This window comes from Mustela lutreola, chromosome 6 (genome assembly GCF_030435805.1).
Source record: "Mustela lutreola isolate mMusLut2 chromosome 6, mMusLut2.pri, whole genome shotgun sequence".
Classification (NCBI taxonomy): Eukaryota; Metazoa; Chordata; class Mammalia; order Carnivora; family Mustelidae; genus Mustela; species Mustela lutreola.
In genome coordinates, this window is record NC_081295.1 from 145,218,091 (window position 1) to 145,235,798 (window position 17,708).

The 17,708-nt window shown below is 39.6% G+C and overlaps 1 protein-coding gene across 3 annotated transcripts in view; it reads right to left on the bottom strand.

Annotated features, from left to right (window-relative positions):
• The window catches only part of RANBP9 (RAN binding protein 9), an 88,493-nt gene that overhangs the window by 12,872 nt on the left and 57,913 nt on the right, over nucleotides 1-17,708 (bottom strand). Inside the window, exons 6-11 of one of the 3 annotated variants that reach the window (XM_059179315.1) lie at nucleotides 12,336-12,520; nucleotides 9,485-9,597; nucleotides 8,099-8,207; nucleotides 6,341-6,531; nucleotides 5,073-5,217; nucleotides 1,274-1,395 (exon numbers count right to left, since the gene is read on the bottom strand). In XM_059179315.1, coding sequence (XP_059035298.1) covers nucleotides 1,274-1,395; nucleotides 5,073-5,217; nucleotides 6,341-6,531; nucleotides 8,099-8,207; nucleotides 9,485-9,597; nucleotides 12,336-12,520 — 865 coding nt within the window. Of the gene's footprint in view, nucleotides 1-1,224; nucleotides 1,396-5,072; nucleotides 5,218-6,340; nucleotides 6,532-8,098; nucleotides 8,208-9,484; nucleotides 9,598-12,335; nucleotides 12,521-17,708 lie in introns of all 3 variants that reach the window. The other 2 variants (XM_059179316.1, XM_059179317.1) reach the window with 2 other exon arrangements.

Genomic DNA, 17,708 nt, shown 5'->3' on the forward strand with positions numbered 1-17,708 from the left:
CAGGCTACTCTGACCAAACAGAGATGGAATGATAGGGTGCCTCTTGGCTAAAAGCTGAATGACTCCAAAGAAACACAGAAGACACCATGTTATCGAAAGGGTTAATCACATACTTTTACAAAATAATTGTATGGTATATATATTTATCTTGGTGGACACCAACCACTGATCAATAATGTAACTGTATGGATGACTAACGATGACTATGATTAACATTTACTGAGCACTTACTTTGTGCTTATTAGCTTTTCACAGATTGTCTTATTTCATCTTCACAATGACCTGCAGGCGTTGTTGTTATTACTGTACCCATTTTACAGATGAAGAAACTGAGGCACTGAACTCTTAAGTAACCTGTCCAAGGTTACACAGCTAGTAAGTGGCAGTTGCAGAATTTGAATCCAGGTCCTCTAGCTCTAGAGCCCCTGTTCTTAAATCACTGTGCTTAAATTACTCTCTGGATGTTGAAGCCGTTGGTATCTGACACAGGAAAACGAGGCTGCCTTTTAAATTAAACCCCTTGCCTGAGAAAATGAATTCTTTGTTGAACACATAATCCTCAACAACAATCCTCAATACAGACCTTTTGACATCAAAACAGTCAGAAATCTAATGTTGCCATGCAATTCAGACAAATAATAATGTTGAGGCTCCCAACAAAATTTCATTCTCCAACTGATAGGAGAGTTTGCCAATGGTTTAACTTTGTGGCACGATTTACTTACACAAGGTATTAACAAAACAGAACTATATATGCTAATGTGCTTTCAGTCACATCATTTTTGGGCAGTAGGGAGGAGAAGGGTCGGTCACACGTAAGAACCTACCATGTGCCCGGCACCGAACTATGCATAAGGCACGTACATTCACATTAAATCCACATAAGAAATTGTCTGATTAGAATTTATAAAATCATTTCTACCGATCTGGCCTTTACTGGTTACACTGAAGTAAGTATAAAACCTGTTCACACCTCCAGCCCCAAACATGCTACAGAACAGTAAACACTATCAAGAGTGCGGCTGCATTAACAGCAGCACTGAAGTCAGGGAAACCATCCCGCTTGGAAAACTGAGAAGCGCCTCTGCTCCTCGAGCAGCCCACGTCCAAGGGACGCTTTGGGTAATATGTACTATATGTACGATTGTCAAATCCAATGGCACATACATCTTAAAATCTGATTTATGCTCATCAGCTGGGAATCAATACAAGTAAAAACATAACCTTGTAGTCATCATTTTTTATTAAAAATGTAAGAAATATCACTGCAGACCCATTTCGGTGTCACAATCTTCCATTTCGTGGTCATGTTTAGAGCTACCGTTTAGGAAACCATTGGATGAAGTCTCTCCAACCCCATTGGAGTAGTGCTCTGTTTCCATGTCTACATCATTACTGGAAATGAAAAAAACAAACCTAATTTTAGAAATCGCATACTTGTAGCTTAGTTTAAAATAAATTACTACTCACTACATACAGCCTGCTTATATACTGACTTCATAATACAAGGCGATAGCAATCTGTAAAAAAAGGTGTTTAGTTCAATCTTGAACGTCTTCAAAGCCAGTATGTAGCTTGCCCTTAACAAATTTGTACTTCTGGATGGGGAAGGGGAAAAGGGTATGTTCTAAAATGTAGGGGTTTTCTGACTTTCTAGCAGTATGGACAAACTTTTTCACATACTTCCCGCAATCTTACCGACTCAGTTCTGCACTTCATTTTTTGCTCGCTGATGAGCCCTTGCCCCAAGATCCCCCACCCTGACCCTGCTGCGTGCGTTTCCAGCACTCAGGGAAAATGGGGGGGCAGGGGGGAGGCGACTTCATTCTCAAACTATTCCCGGGTGCTGCTTCACCTCTTTGCTGCCCTCATAATCCTCTCTCCTAAGACGATTTCTTCCTTAATAGTCACTTTCTAGCATGTGTCCTCGCGGCTCAGAAACAGCCTCCCACAGAAGTAAACGATGACTTGGAAAAGCGCTCTGTCTGGTCCTCTCAGACCTTGTCGGCACCCAACATGATTTTCCTCCCATGGGCTTTCTTTCTTTCTTAAGAATCTGCCAAACCTTAATTTTAAAAATGCCACTTTGGATACGCAGGTTGCTCCTTTCACTTGCGTCTCCTTTCCTGACAACAGCGCGGTGCCAGTCCCCGCATGTGGACACGCTGACGCCGCCGCCGCGTCCCCCCACCCACCTCGACCCACCCCTGCACTCTAAGCACGACAAACACCTATTCTCAAAGATTTCTCCAATGAAAATCTACATAAGGATTCCACACTCCAGAAGGACACACTTGTTGAAAATACAGCAAATACATTAAACTGTACTTTTCTCATTTAAAAAGCAACGTATATTCGTTTGTGGGAGAAAAAAGCAACACCGAATGCAGATGAGCAAAAAGCGCTCGGCGCATGAGGCCACCAGACACAACCACAGGCAACACCTCGGGGACAGCATGCGAGGTGAAGTATGTGCGCGTGAGAGTGCGGCTTCTATCAGCAACACATGTCAGGGGAAAAGACACCGATCTAGGGAGAACGGGGCAATGGGCCCAGGATTCCTCCATCAGTCAGAAACACTTGTTTACTTTTTTTTTTTTTTTTTTTAAAGTAGGCTCCTTGCCCAACACGAAGCTCAAAGCGGGCTCAGACCGAGCCGAGATCAGGAGTCGGATGCTCAACTGACTGAGCCAGCCAGGCGCCCTGGTTTACTCTATCCTGATGAACTTTGAGAATGGGTAGGACAAATCAAATTTTAGAGAGAATAATGTTTAATTTAATGGAAATTCTTAAGATCATAGTTTTTAGCCATCTTAATAAATATACTAAACTTTTTTTTCCTCTTTTGACAAAACAATGTAGTATTTGGGAGGGATTCCTTCATTTGAAACCCATTTAAGAAGAGCTTTAGAGCGTGCTTTGTGTTCGGGAGAAGCAGTCTCTGCCCTCCCGGGGTGAACAGAGGATCAGCACTCAGATGGTGAAAGTTAATTACAAGGAGTGACGCAACACTGAGTGGGGACATAATCGAGGAAATCATCCTTCAAGAGTAATAAAGGGACTAAGTTTTATAGCCTGCTGGATCAGACGTAGGGGAGGGGGGGTAGGGAGCAGCGTTTCAGATGGGCAGAGGGTAGAGTGCAGTATAATGCAAAAAGCACAAGTCTGGGAGTCAGAAATCCTGGGAAGTAGTCACAGTTCTGCAACTTACTAGCCCCTGATTATTGAAACTGACCCCCACAGAAGTCATTTGCACTTCTGGTGTTCAGCTCTACATCTGTAAAATGGTTTTAACAGTTAATACCATCTTCGCCTACTTTGCAATCCCACTGTAAGGACGACTTTACCACCTATAAATGTAACTGTTTAGTAGTTTAAAGCAGTTAAAATTTTTTTTTTTAAAGATTTTATTTATTTGACAGACAGAGATCACAAGTAGGCAGAGAGGCAGGCAGAGAGAGAGGAGGAAGCAGGCTCCCGCTGAGCAGAGAGACCAATGCGGGGCTCGATCCCAGGACCCTGAGATCACGACCTGCGCCTAAGGCAGAGGCTTTAACCCACTGAGCCACCCAGGTGCCCCAGTAGTTCAAAGTAGATTAAAAGCTTCCTTTCCTCTGTGTCACCAAACCCTTCCAGTGAGCATGCTGCCCTGAACTCAGGTGGTAACAGGTGTCTTTAGCAACTTCCTGCCATGAAGAGTATTTAAGAGACTAACCCATGAACTGCCCGCAGTCCTGCCCCCAGACAAGGACAGACCCTTCTACCAACAATACAGGACAGACGTGCTATATAGGACGGTAAGACCTAAAGGAAAAGTCTTAACTTCCTCCATTTCCATGCATAATTTTGATTACAACCCAGTCTTCTAATCTTCTGTTTTCTAGTACGTCATTGCTCCTGTGAAAGGCTACCCTAATCTCCTCTGCCCGAGATGGCCGTTTTTTCCACCACTCTACCCACACCACTTCTGCGGACACCCCCCTGCAGCCCCACCACCCAACACGATCCCTTCGGTAAGTCGAGAGAGAATGTGGGTATTCTGATTACTCTCCCAAATCACAAATACAGGTTTTTATACCTACGCCTCTCTCCAGAATCATCTTTCCATTAAGATTCCATGTGAGAAAGTTTTGCACTGATGAATATTTCCCCCCCGCAAGCACTGCGACCAATCAATTCAGGTAATGAGACCAAACCAACAACAGAATGATAAAATCTACCCGTGATTTTTTTTAATCTGTATTATTTTTATCATTCTGCTAGTCCTGAACCAAAGTGAATTCAGATGCTGGATGATCCGGGCAGGCTGACCTCGTAAGAGCTTGCTCTCATATACTCGTATCCAAACGGTAACATTCCATGAACCTTCAGGTCCAGGTATCTGGACGGATGCAACTGAGCGGATGCAGGATTTTAGCAGAGTCAAACAGACATCCCTTCTCTCAAAGCTCTGGGAAGTCAGAGACCACGCCTAGCAGAACGTTTGACACCCAACAGCTCCTCAATACCACACTCATGCTGGATGTTTATTACTAAATGACTTAAGGTCCATCTGCTGCTATAAGCAAGCTCTCTAAACACAGGCTTTCAGAAAAGATTCTTCACAAAGTTATTTGGAACCCAGGAAACATTCTATACATTTACACCAAAAAAAAAAAAAAAAAAACACCCCACACAGAGAAAAAAATAGTTGTCAATGTTACTTCTGGAGAGTAAACAGACCACTGTGACTTCACTGGGAAATATAAGAACAGCATCTATGTGACCATCTGTAGAGGCCAGTGCCATCAGGAAAACCAGAAGAAGGCAGAGCCCAGAGGGGATTCTTACAGTCCCAGCAGGCGGAGGAGGGAACACAGAGTCAGAGCAAGGACCAAAGGAAGGAGGCCGCGCGCACACACGGGGGGTGAAGAGCTCTGGGGAACTTACTGCCCGCCCTTGTATTCTCTGGGGCTTGGGAACTCCCAGGCCCTATTATGGACCATATAATTCAATTTTTCTAAATTATTAAAAATGATGACACTTACAAGCAGGTTGCTTATAGTAATGCAAAAGCTAGGGAGATCACGTACCTGGTGAAGTTATTAACTTGCTGTGATCGGGACATGTTTATACTGTTTAGTTCTGGTACATTCAAATTGGATGACTGGTGTTTACTATGGCAATATGACTGATGTGCTTTATTTGATATTACACCATTACTACAACTTTCAAAACCTGGAAACAAAGAAAAAGATGCATGAACACAGAAACACACACTAAATTAAGTTGTAAACAATGTACCCATATTCTGGTCTTGCACTTAAAACTTTCACAATGTAGGAGAGTCGATGCATTACTTAAACAGTAAACAAACAACTTCTCTGAAAGGACCCGAGGATATTAACTGTGGGCTGTAATTACTATCTTCCTTAACATTCACTGAAGGCTTATCTATGGATCTTATTTAATCCCCACAACCCCCCAGGAGGGCAGGGTTCTCATCACGCCCATCTAATATATAAATACCCCGAAGCTAAGACGTTCTCCACATCTGAGACAATGTATGGGCTTTGAGACAGACGGAGACGAAGGATACAGTGAGGTCAATAAAATGAGAGGCACTAACGGAGAAAGCTATGTGCCAATGGAGGAAAAGCAAAGGGGTTATTACTCTATGAAAGGAAAAGAAATGATTCTTTTCAGAAAGCGGAACACACAGAGACAGGAGAATCCCTTGGGAAGAACGGGAATGAGAGACACAAGCAAAGAAAGACGACTAAGAAAAACCGAAACAAACCTAGAGAAGTGATGTCATATATGACAAAAAAGGAGAGAACTGTCATTAAGAAAACACCAAAGCCTGAAGACAGAAGACCAGGGAGCCCGTAAAGGGCCAGGAGGAAAAGAACGGGGCAGAGCAGACCCTCGCCCTGCTGGCAGGGAGCGGATGAGAAAGCAGGCAGCCGAGCGAGGCGGGGTGACGGGCGGACTACAGCTACCACCACCGCGGCACCCCCTTCCCACGTTTCTACTTCATCAGGAACGCATGGTGACCTTTTAGCTTCACTGAACGTCTATGACTTCATCTCCAAAGACAACTCAGATGCTGGCCTATGTTATGAAGATCTGCTCGAAACCCAGCCTGAGAGCCACCCCTTCTTCACGTTACCTTCCTGGTGCTAAAAACATCCATCTGATCCACTCACCATTTGTCTTCCAGAACATGGTGAGATCAAGTATGCCTGCGTGCAAAACGGCTAGGTGCAAACACCCAGATTTTTAAACATTTTAAATTTTGGTTCAAAAGCACAAAGAAGGGTAAAAACTTGTTAAGTTCTGTCGTAACACTGAGTCTCACCAGAAAAATGCGCAGTACTTCCTTTGCCTGATGCTAAGTTGTGGATGTTCATCCCGTGGCTGGGGCTCATGCTTGGACTACTGAAAGGTCGAGGACTAACGGGGTAACTGTCTTGAGATTTCGGACTTCGGCCCCCCAGACACCGTACTTCGCTATCTGTACCATTCACCATTTCTATAAACTGACGCACTCTAAAAAAAAAAACAAAAGATAAACTGACTTTATTTTCAAACAGTTTATTTAGTACAACAGATTTCTGAGACGAAATATTTTAAAAAACTGTATTTATCACTAAGTACAGCCTTTCCATTGTATACTAAAAATATTACCTGTGGTTTCATATACTGTACTGCTTAAATCTGAAATTTTCCAGAAAAATCAGAGTGTAAAGCAAAAGACATTGTATCTCCTTTATTCAAGAGTTACCGAGAAAATGACAATCTCTCTGTAGTATAATAAAATCAATATGGGCTTCATTTCTGAAGTTAAAAAAAACTTGATCAAATAATATTTGCACCCGATAGCAAGTCAAATAGTACTTAAGAACAGGATGTGCTTTCCTGGACATATGACACAGAGCACTGCTCCCCACTGTTCCTCATTCCTAGGTCCTTTTGCAACTTCTTCACCAAAATGGACCACACTTAAAATTTTACTCTAAAGCAAAATAATTCTAACATTTGGCTTACAAAGGGTTTCTGATACTTAGAAGACAGGAAATATTAAGCTTAATGACACCTAAATTTCAAAATAATAAAGATTCAGAAAGAACAACAAAAAAAGCCACATTACGATGGCTGTTATTTAAAAAAAATAAAAAAGGCAGAATATAAGGTGTTGACAAGGATGTGGAAAAACTGGAACTCTTTTAGGCTGTTGGTGAGGCTGTAAAATGGTGCGGGGCTATTGAATTCTAAGGATTAATGTCCTCAAAAAATTAAATACAGATTTATCATACAGTTCAACAATTCCATTTCTGGGTATACACCCCGAAGAACTGGAAACAGGCACTCCAACAGGTATCTGTACACCCGGTACATGGCAGCACGATTCACGACCACCAGAGTGGAAGCAACCCAAACGTCTATCAGTCAGCCTTCGGAATGTACGCAATTCTGACATATGCTACATATGGATGAATTCTGAGGACATTTTGCTAAGAGGAACAAGCCAGTAACAAAGAATAAATATGTTGTGATTTCACTTAGATGAGGTATCAGGGTAGTCAAATTCAATTTCATAGAGAGAGAAAGTAAAATGGTGGTTGCTAGGAGCTGTGGGCAGGGTGAAATAGGAAGTCCGTGTCTCCGTTTGGGATGACGACAAAAGTTCTGGAGACGGATGGCTGGTGAGGACTGCGGAACAGTGTGACTGTACTTAATGCTACAGAACTGCCGTGTAAAACTGGCAAATTTATGTTATGTATATTTTACCACAATTTTCCAAAATTACACAGACTTACAATAACTTTGTGGGAAGAGAAACAGATAATCCATCTTCTAAAGAAGACTTTAACACTTTTGAACATATAGCCAGCGTAACAGAAGAGCAACCAGAGTAAAAGATGTCATCTGCTTATAAACCCAACACAGGGTTTTTTAAAAATCATCTATTACTTAAATGCGCTATATTACAAAATTATATTAATACCTGAAACAAGGTGAAACAAAGATTAAAACTGTTAAAACATGAAAATAATTCTGATTATATATAACACACACACACACATAATGTAGTAGCTTTTTATTAAAAACTCACTTTAATGTGAAAAGGAGATTAGGATTTCTTTCAAGTAAACTTGGGTATAACTGTTGTGTTGTTTCAATGGCTTCTCCCATTCTTCCTGCTAACACCAATTTCTGAATTCCTAGTTAGAGAAAGAAAGCAAGAGATCAATTTTTTAGGAGTAGTAACATAAACTTAAGAGGGCCGTCAAAAAAGAAAGGTAAAAAAATACTTTAAATAAATTATTGCAATTAACTTCCATTTCTTTTTCTAAAATCATAGTTTCTATTGGGCAATCAACGAGAGATTTTGGACATATTAAAAAACTAGAAATATTAGGTATTTCATAAACTATTTTTAAAAATCACAAACTAATATACAAGTAATACAGGAAAAATACCTGTTAAGACGTACTGAGGTACTAGATACTGTGTTTACAGCCTACAAGGTGGTGCCAGCCTTAGAATACTTTTCCCAATCTCATCAAGTTACACACACTAAAAATATGTACAGCTTTTAATATGTCAATCATACCTCAAGAAAGTGTTTTTTTTTAAAGACCATAGCAAACATTAGAGAAAATATTCAAAATGTCTTATCAAATATGTAACATTCTGCCCCCAGTACTATGAGAATGCTAGCCTTTGAGTAAAATCTGAATTCGACATTCACTGAGGGCTCCCTGGGTGTTGGATGATTTGCCAAATCAGATGATGAGTACACAGAAAGAGTACACGATCATCTCCCGTTTGTCAGAGCTCGGTTACATAGTGAGACCGCAGGCAAGCATACGATTAGTGACCACACAATGGAATCAGTGCTAAAGCAAGTCGCAAGCATCCTGACTTCACCCATCCCGCTGTGTTTTGATGCCTGTCCTCTCACCAGGCCACACTCGGCCCGATGGACTAACACCCACAGCGAGAGGGCAAAAAACTGCGGCAGAGCCACATGCGGACTGGACTCGCCCCCGCCAGCACGGGCCCTGGCTCTGGCCACAGGCCCGGGGACTGAAGCAGGAAAAAACTTAAGATCAATGCTATCCTTAGACAACAACTGGAATAATGCAAAGATTTACATTTCTTTCAAATATTATCTGCACTAATATCTAGTCATGGCACTACTTTACCAACTAAAAAAAAAAAAAGTGTCAACTATTTATCTCCTAGATTGGTAAACATTTCTTATACAACTTTCTCCAAAATTGTATCTTTCCATATCCAGAATGCTAACACAGTCTTATGTGAGTTTTTTGTAAGGTGATCTTCAAAAATGTCAATGAAAATAAATTTCAGAGGCATCAATTTTAAGTTAGTATATTTGAAATTTTTTAACTTAAAAAATAAAATTTCTAAAAGTCAATATAACCAAACCTATAATCTGAAAACAAGTATTATCCATGCACCACAGGGTCCTTACTTTGTCTATTCTTAATGGAAGCTAATTCTTCTAGAACGGTCTGGTCTGTAGATCTGGCAAAGGCCTCTGCTGTGGCACAGTACCCATGGTGGACTAAATAAGATGAAACCATTCTTAAAATAAAAAGAAGAAACACACATCTTTTAGTCAAGACAATACAGGCTTCATACTACAATTTATATAAAACAAGATCTACTCTGCTGTTACAAAACAAACCTATTCCCTTTAAAATAAGGCTTTAGGAACCTCAACTATAAAATTAAAAAAAAAAAAATCATATTGTTCTGGTCATGTAGTATGTCCACAAAGAGAACTGCCAACGCCAGGCTACCAGCACTCTCCGGAAGAATGACTATCACTGGAGGAGAGTCACGGGCAGACTCTTGATTCTTGGCGGCCCCTGATCCCTGGCTGCCTTCCTGTGACTTCCCAGCCTCATATTCAATCCTACTAACCATAATTTCTATTTCATCTTTATTGTACGACCTATCCCAGTGAAGTGCTGGCATTTTATAAAATACGACGATTTTTAAGTAGCAGATGAACTCTGCGTGTCATGGAGTTCAACTACTTTCTTTACTCATCGGTCACATGAGATGGGATCTACCAGCCGTGAACACAAGAAATAGTAACGTGAACACGAGAGACGATCTTTCAGAACGAGGCCTATGCGGGTGATAATACTAATCAACGAGAAACTACCCTTCTCATCTCAATCAGTATCACGGTCCGTGAGAGATTACTGTACGTCACTGGACATGAAAGTATGACTCCCATGGAAGCGCCACGCTTCCAGAGAACAGTTTTATAAAATGTCATCAAGTGGTCAAAACACCTTGATATCTAACTACAAAAGGTGAGAAACAGTATGACTCAACAATATTAACCCAAATATTCAACTCCTAAACCTGCCTCCCTCTGGCATGACTGAGGACCTATCAGAAAGTGGCAGGAAGCAGTGATTCAGGAGAGAGGGCAGAGGGGGAAATCTCCAAGAAACAGATTTTTCATTTTATTTCATCTAACTGGTCAAATTAGGTTTAAAAGGGTAGGGAAGAGCTTTTTAAAAATGGACTTCCTAGGAGGACATGGTGAGAGTCAATTTTATAAAGAATGGGGTGGGGATGGGAGAAGGCACTGGACTCTGGCTACAGAATGAAGAGAAATGATGTTTCTTCTACTACTGCCCTGCTGTGATGCTCAGCAGTGACCATTTTTAAAGCACGAAAGGGATGTGACCCTGGGAGAGCAACTTATCCGAGCTCTAACTCATGGTAATAACTTTTAAAATGACTGTCAGCCGGACTTTGCTCTCCTGTCAACTGTGCAGGCAAAAAATACCAGTGCACAGGTTGTGCACTACCAGATAATCGCTCCTGGGAAGAAGCATGTTTTCAGAATCATCATCGTATCTTCCAATCATTATCGCCTCCAAAAGACACAGACAAAAACTTTTGTTATGTCTTTAAATGTACAACTGTTCAAAGCAATTACACAGATATTTAAGACGAACAGTCAGACTACCGCTCTCTGGAAGTCTCTGCTCTTTTCTTGGGTGAGACAACAGCAGTGGAAATGACTACTTACAGTTACTGGTACTTACTTACTTTTTAAGTCTGTACTATTTCAAGCTTTATTAAGAGTTACCAATTAGTGCTACGGACAGCCAGGAGTCATCTCCAGCCTTCTGGCAAAGGTATAGTTTATAAAGTTGACTATCACAGGACTTATATTTTCCTGACTTCCAATCCAATGAAATTCTACTTTTTCATAAGGAATGGGTTGAGATAAAGGTTGTTCATTTTATGGTATACCTTTATGGACACCCACTGTTTGCTCTGCTGCTACCCAACTGATTCTGTACCACTGTTATTATGGAATCTGTGAAGTATTTATCCTACTTTTAGGAATCCTCACTCCATATTCCTAACTCTTTGATCTTATTTCTTTTGCTGCCTCTTAAATGTCTAATAATAACACGTAAAAGTAAATTACATTAAAAATAATTAGTAAGATTTTTTAAAACTCCTTCAATTGGAGGCTTCTGGTCAGATTTTCCGATTTAGAATAGGGCCCAACTATAACCTCCCTGAATCTACATGAAAAATAATAAACGGATTCAGCAAAAACGGGACAGGGATCCTAATAAGCAAAAATAGTTGATATTACTTCTAAAAGAGTAAACGATTCACTGGAAAAAAAAAATGAGTCAAATCTTGAAATACAAAATGTTCATACCAAGTCTGTATTCCAATACATTAACTACACCATTATTTTGATGCTTATTCTTACTGTGTATTTCTTTATCCTCATCCATATCAGAACTACAGCTGAACACAGCCAAGTTCATACCCAAAAGCCCACAGCTCCTGAATTACACAATCTAAAATTATCTTCCTGAATTTATCTTTTGCATCGGCACTATTTCAAGAGAATCAACTGACCTATGGAAAGCATTAACTCCAATTACTAAGGATAGCAAATCAATCAACCTAAGCGATCTAGTGTCACTTTATTTCCTCCACTAAATTCGTATGTCAGACTAAAATATAATTTTGTATGTGTGCCACCAAATATAAAATGATTTTTTAATTGTTTAAGTAGCGTGAACTGCTTTTCATAGCGATTAAAAGATAATCAATATATTTAAATTATTAGGATATACAAAAAATAATTTTTAAGAAGAGTAAATTACTTTTTCCAGAGATCTACGTATAATCAATGATACACTAAGATTATTAGGATATAAATTAGATTAAAAAGCTTCAGTACATATTCTTTTATGCTGAAAGAATGTTTTATAAGAAATATATTTTAGAATAATAACATCCATTCAAATTTCTTCACTTACTTTTGTATCATGGTTTGCCATTCGCCTTCCCGATCTCCAATAGGAAACCGGTCTATCTGTGCCTGTATTTTGGTTCTCCACTCTCGCATGTAGTCTTCTATGTCAAACACGAAAGGATGCTGCCCAAAATTGGCATCGACGACTTCTCCTGGTGTTTGGAGCCCCACGGTAGGATATAAATTTGGCTGTAAGACAACACATTCCACTGGCATCTATCTATCCTTTTTATATTAAAGACATATTCATTCTTTCACGAATGCTATTTTTAAAATAACAGAATACAATTTACTTCTAGAGTAATTTAAAACTGCAGTCAAAACCAATAGAGAAAGAAAAATGATCTAAATACAATTAAAAGGAAATCATCCAAATACAAGTGGTCATTTGTATTTGGTAATTCTGTAATCTAAAAATTCCAATTTTTACAGAATCTAAAATATTCTGTAATCTAAAAATAGATTACAGGCTGGATGAAAAACAGCACTTCCTATGCTGTGATTATCAAGAAAAAATATGAAACAACCTAAGCCACTTATTTTGTTTATTCAGAGGCTGTGTGGTATTACACCTACCTATAATGAACAAAAACACAAACCTTGCTCTTCAGAACAGGTCATATAATAGTTACAAAGATTAAAATCTAAACACATAACTCAGACCTATCTTTCTATATATATGTATGATGCATGTCTAGAAATGGCATGTGAGGACCAGATACCCCAGAAGTACAATCCTAACTGGGCACACACTACTTTTAAGTTTCCTAACTCCATTCCTCTGTACATCTGGCACACCATTAGGAAGAGGCAGTGGTAGAATGTAATTCTAAGCAAAACACAGTGCCACTGAGAGTGGGGGTTCTCCTTATAAAAACAAATGACTCAAATGCACATATTTTTGGAGTTGAAAAGAATTTAAATATTCAGTTTCACAGAGGAATGCATCCAGATATACTCCAAGATTTTGAGGCTAGACAATCAAGTTTAACAGCTTCAAGTACACAAAAAATACACAAAGTCTTTTGGCTCTATTACTATTTGTTATACATAAAGTGGGCATGAGCTACTGAATGTCTACTGAACAGCAGGGCTTAAGCATCAACATAATCCTGGGAAATAATCACTGTTTGCATTATAGAGATAAAGAAATTGAGGACTGGGGGTCATGAACTTGCCCTGGGTCTAGACTGGAACACAGATTTATCGGACACCAGATCTAAGTTTAGTTTTCCTTCCTACAAACTCCAAATCCTACTTCAAACACCACTCACTGTATTTACACCTTATTTCTTTGCTATAATGGTTCTTACAAATATTTTCAGTACAAAATCAGGTAGAGACTGAGAGGGGATAATTTGGATATAACTGTAAGATGCTCAGAATTCACAGCAAAAAGCTGAGATGTATTTAGAAACAACTGATCACTCAAGCCACCAGAATCAGAAACAAAAGGAATACTGTGTCAAAATACTGAGAAACAGAACCACAGAATCCACAGTGGATTTGGGAAAGAAATGGTAATGCAGTGTATGCAGATGTACTGATTCTTAATCAACAAAACTAGCAAGTTCTTACAATTTGAGCTGGAAACAAGCGTGAGACTTTCTCATTCCACCACCGAGAAAACAGACCTAAAGAGTGGGAGGGATTTATCCAAAAGCACACAACCTTTTTTTACCTTCTTCTTCTTCTTCTTCTTTTTTTTTTTTTTTTAAAAGATTTTATCCATCTGTTTGGCAAGGAGAGACAGTGAGAGAGGGAATACAGGCAGGGGAAGTGGGAGAGAGAGAAGCAGGCCTCCCCTGGAGCAAGGAGCCAGATGTGGGGCTCGATTCCCGGACGCTAGGATCAAAACCCGAGCCTAACCAACTGAGCCACCCAGGCGCCAAAAACCACACAACTTCTTCATGACAGACATAAAGCAATTAATGTAAGCCTCACCATTTCTAGCACAGTATTCTTTCCATTAAACTCCATTACAAAATTAAGACATACTTTAAAACAAAAGTATAGAAGGTCAAAGCTTCTTAATAAAGAGAACACCAAATGCAAGGCAATCCTGTTTGTTAAGCAGAATTTATAATTCTGATATTCAGCATTGCCCAAAGATGCTTTAGAAATATTTTGTTTGCCTGGGGCGCCTGGGTGGCTCCGTCAGCTAAGTGTCTGCCTTCGGCTCTGATCTCTCAGGATCCTGGGATGGAGCCCTCTGTTCGTACTCTGCTCAGCAGCAAGCCTCTTCCTCCCTCTCTGTGCTCTCTCTCTCCCTAATAAATAAAATCTTTAAAAAAGATGTTTTGTTTGCTAATCTAAATTTTCCCAACAAATTCAAGAACATAATCATAACACTATAAAAGATAATCGACATTCAGGAACAGTGATAAAATTGTGCCATTAAAAAAGTGTAAAACGTTCCTGTGACAAAACATGCCATAAATGTCAAGACAAACGGACTTTATAGCAAAAACCCTGTTGCACATATGAGAAAAGATCAACATTCTCAGTGCAAACAATATTTTCACAATTGGACAAAGATTAACAAGCCAACTCAAAATTTTTTTTAAGTGGTGATGGGTATACAGGCAATTTGCAGAAGAAATATAAAATGACAATGAAAATATGAAGAGACACTTAACCTCATTCAATTTCCTAAAATACAAATCAAAACAAGAAGAGTGGTTTTTTGCACATTAGATTAAGATTTAAAAGACTGAAAATACCCAATGTTGACTGAAGGTTGAGACAATAAGCCCTCTCAGCCACTATACACAGAAATGTAAACTGATAATATTTCAAGAAAGAAATTTGGCCAAGTCTATTAAAACTGACAAAACAATTTCATGTGTAAGAATGAAATCCAACAGAAAAACAATGTGCAAAGATATACCAACTGCAGCATTATTTTTATAGCAAAATATTAAAAAGAATGTCCACTCACAGGTGGTATTACCCACCAAACTCACTGAAACTCAGACTCTAATAAGATATACCATCATTTTACGTTGAAGAAAACACACTGCCTACTAAATCTGACAGGCCAGAGGGCCTAAGATGCACCCCCATTTCATGTCAAAATAGGAACGATGTGCATCTCAGAAGTTGCGGTAGTGCATCATACAATAAGATACTATAAAAAATAAGAGTAAAAAATCTGTATACTGACAGAGAAAGATGTCCTATATATTACTAAATGAAGAAAGCAAGCTAGAGACTACATAAACTATGACTCTACCTTTTCTGTAAACATTTAAATAATAGACAGACTGGTTAATACAAGTTTAAAAACAGACCTGGAAAGATCTACACTCAAGTCAACAGAGCCATCTAAACAGGCTGGGATTATGAGAAACTTCTCTTTTGTACATTTCTGCATTTATAAACATTTATTATCAGTATTTCAATACTTAACACTATATATAACTTCTGGAATCAGGAAAACTCAATAAGAAACTGGGCGTGGTAAAGCTAGCTGGGGTCAATGAAAAGTAAGTGTATTTTTATACTACTTACTCAACTTTAAACCTGAAGAACTAGAGAGAAAGGAATTACCTCCTAACTGGCTGGACCACACATTTAAAAAATAATGTAAAAGACTTTTTCACTTGCTAGACTATAGATTTCTAAAAACAGAACAAATAGGGACGCCTGAGTGGCTCAGTCGGTTAAGTCGCTGCCTTCGGCTCAGGTCATGATCCCAGGACTGGGATCGAGTCCTGCATCAGGCTCCTTGCTTGGCAGGGAGCCTGCTTCTCTCTCCACCTCTGCCTGCCACTCTGCCCGCTTGTGCGCTTGCACTCTCTCTCTCTCTCTCTGACAAGTAAATAAATAAATAAAATCTTTAAAAAAAAAAAAAAAACCAACCAGAATAATCACCGAGATGTGCAATCATCACAATTTAATTTTACAACATTTCCATCATTCCAAAAAGTAACCACGCACCTAGCAGTCCGCTCCTGCCCACCATCCCATAACCCCCGACAACCACTTTCTGACAATACAGATCAGCCTATTCTGTACATTTCATATCAACGGAATTATAGAATATGTGGTCTTTTGTGACTGCCTTCTTTCATCTCAGCATAATGCTTTCAAGGTTCTTCTATGATATAGCATGAATCCAGGCTGTGGATTTATGTAAAATAATGTTTTCCAGGAAACTTTATAAATTAAAGAAAAAAAAAATCACCCCTTCTTGTGTAGAATTACACAAAAATGAGAATAACTTAAGCCTCTATGAAGAGAATTTAAAAAGATCTCCTAATTTCTATTAACCTATGAAAAATACAGATCCTAAAAATATTCAAAAGCTAAAGATACACAAAATCATATCCTCAATAGTATAGTTTTGTTCTGTTTTGAAGATGTTTTCTAGTGAAAATGAAAGCAAATAATGTATCTATGGAAAGTAGATTTCAAATCTGCAGCAAGATCTGGAATGCAGCATCATTTTAGATGAGAGCAGCTTCTGTAACAAAAGGAATTGACCTAATCCCAAAATGAGTGAGTTTACAGAGGGACACTTCCCGAACTGGTGAAGAAAGATCATTGTGAAAAAGATACCAGGTTTTCAAAGGCGTGTAAACACTGTAGGTTCCATGATGAGTGCAACCATCTAGATCAACTTTTGTTCTGTAAATACCCTGCCAGGATGTAATGCTACGACCCGCTAGTGAGGCATCACAGGTACAGAACATACAGACACTTCTTTGGTGGGACACTTAAGGGAAAGACTAGCTTTTTTTTCCTTTTTAAGTAGCAGAATGCTGTGCTGCACGTGGGAGCTTTACCCACTGGTGCTACAAAGCTGAGTATCCTCACTGATTAATTATAGACAAGGCAAAAAACAGGACTAGTGACTCTCAAATGGGACAAAAATAATCAGAAGAAAACACAAAAATAGTCAACATGTCTACAACCCACTTAGCCTTTTCCAAATTATCACCACTTGCACAAGTGAGGAACAGAAGCTCATCGAACAACTGCTTGCTCCAACAGGTTGGTTTTACTTGCTTAAGGCCACAAAAGGGGTAAAAAAACAAAACACCAAACACCCACCCAGGTGAGCCCTTCTGCCAACTGCAAAGAGAACCGAATGTCGCCCGCCCCGCAGCCCCTGGAGAGATCTGAGCCACACACACCCCACCCGCACCTCCAACTGGCCACACCCGCAGTCCCCCCTTCCTAAGCACGTGACTGCAGCCCCGTGCGTCCAGTAAGTGGTGTGAGGACTGCGTTATTTCTCCTCCCTTTATATTAACTCATCTGCTTGCTACTGGAATCATTCTCATCGGCAAATAAACATCCTGGTAAATAAAAAAATCTTCATTTGCCTCCACATCTGCCACCAGCCACCACATGCCACTTGCTTCTTCCC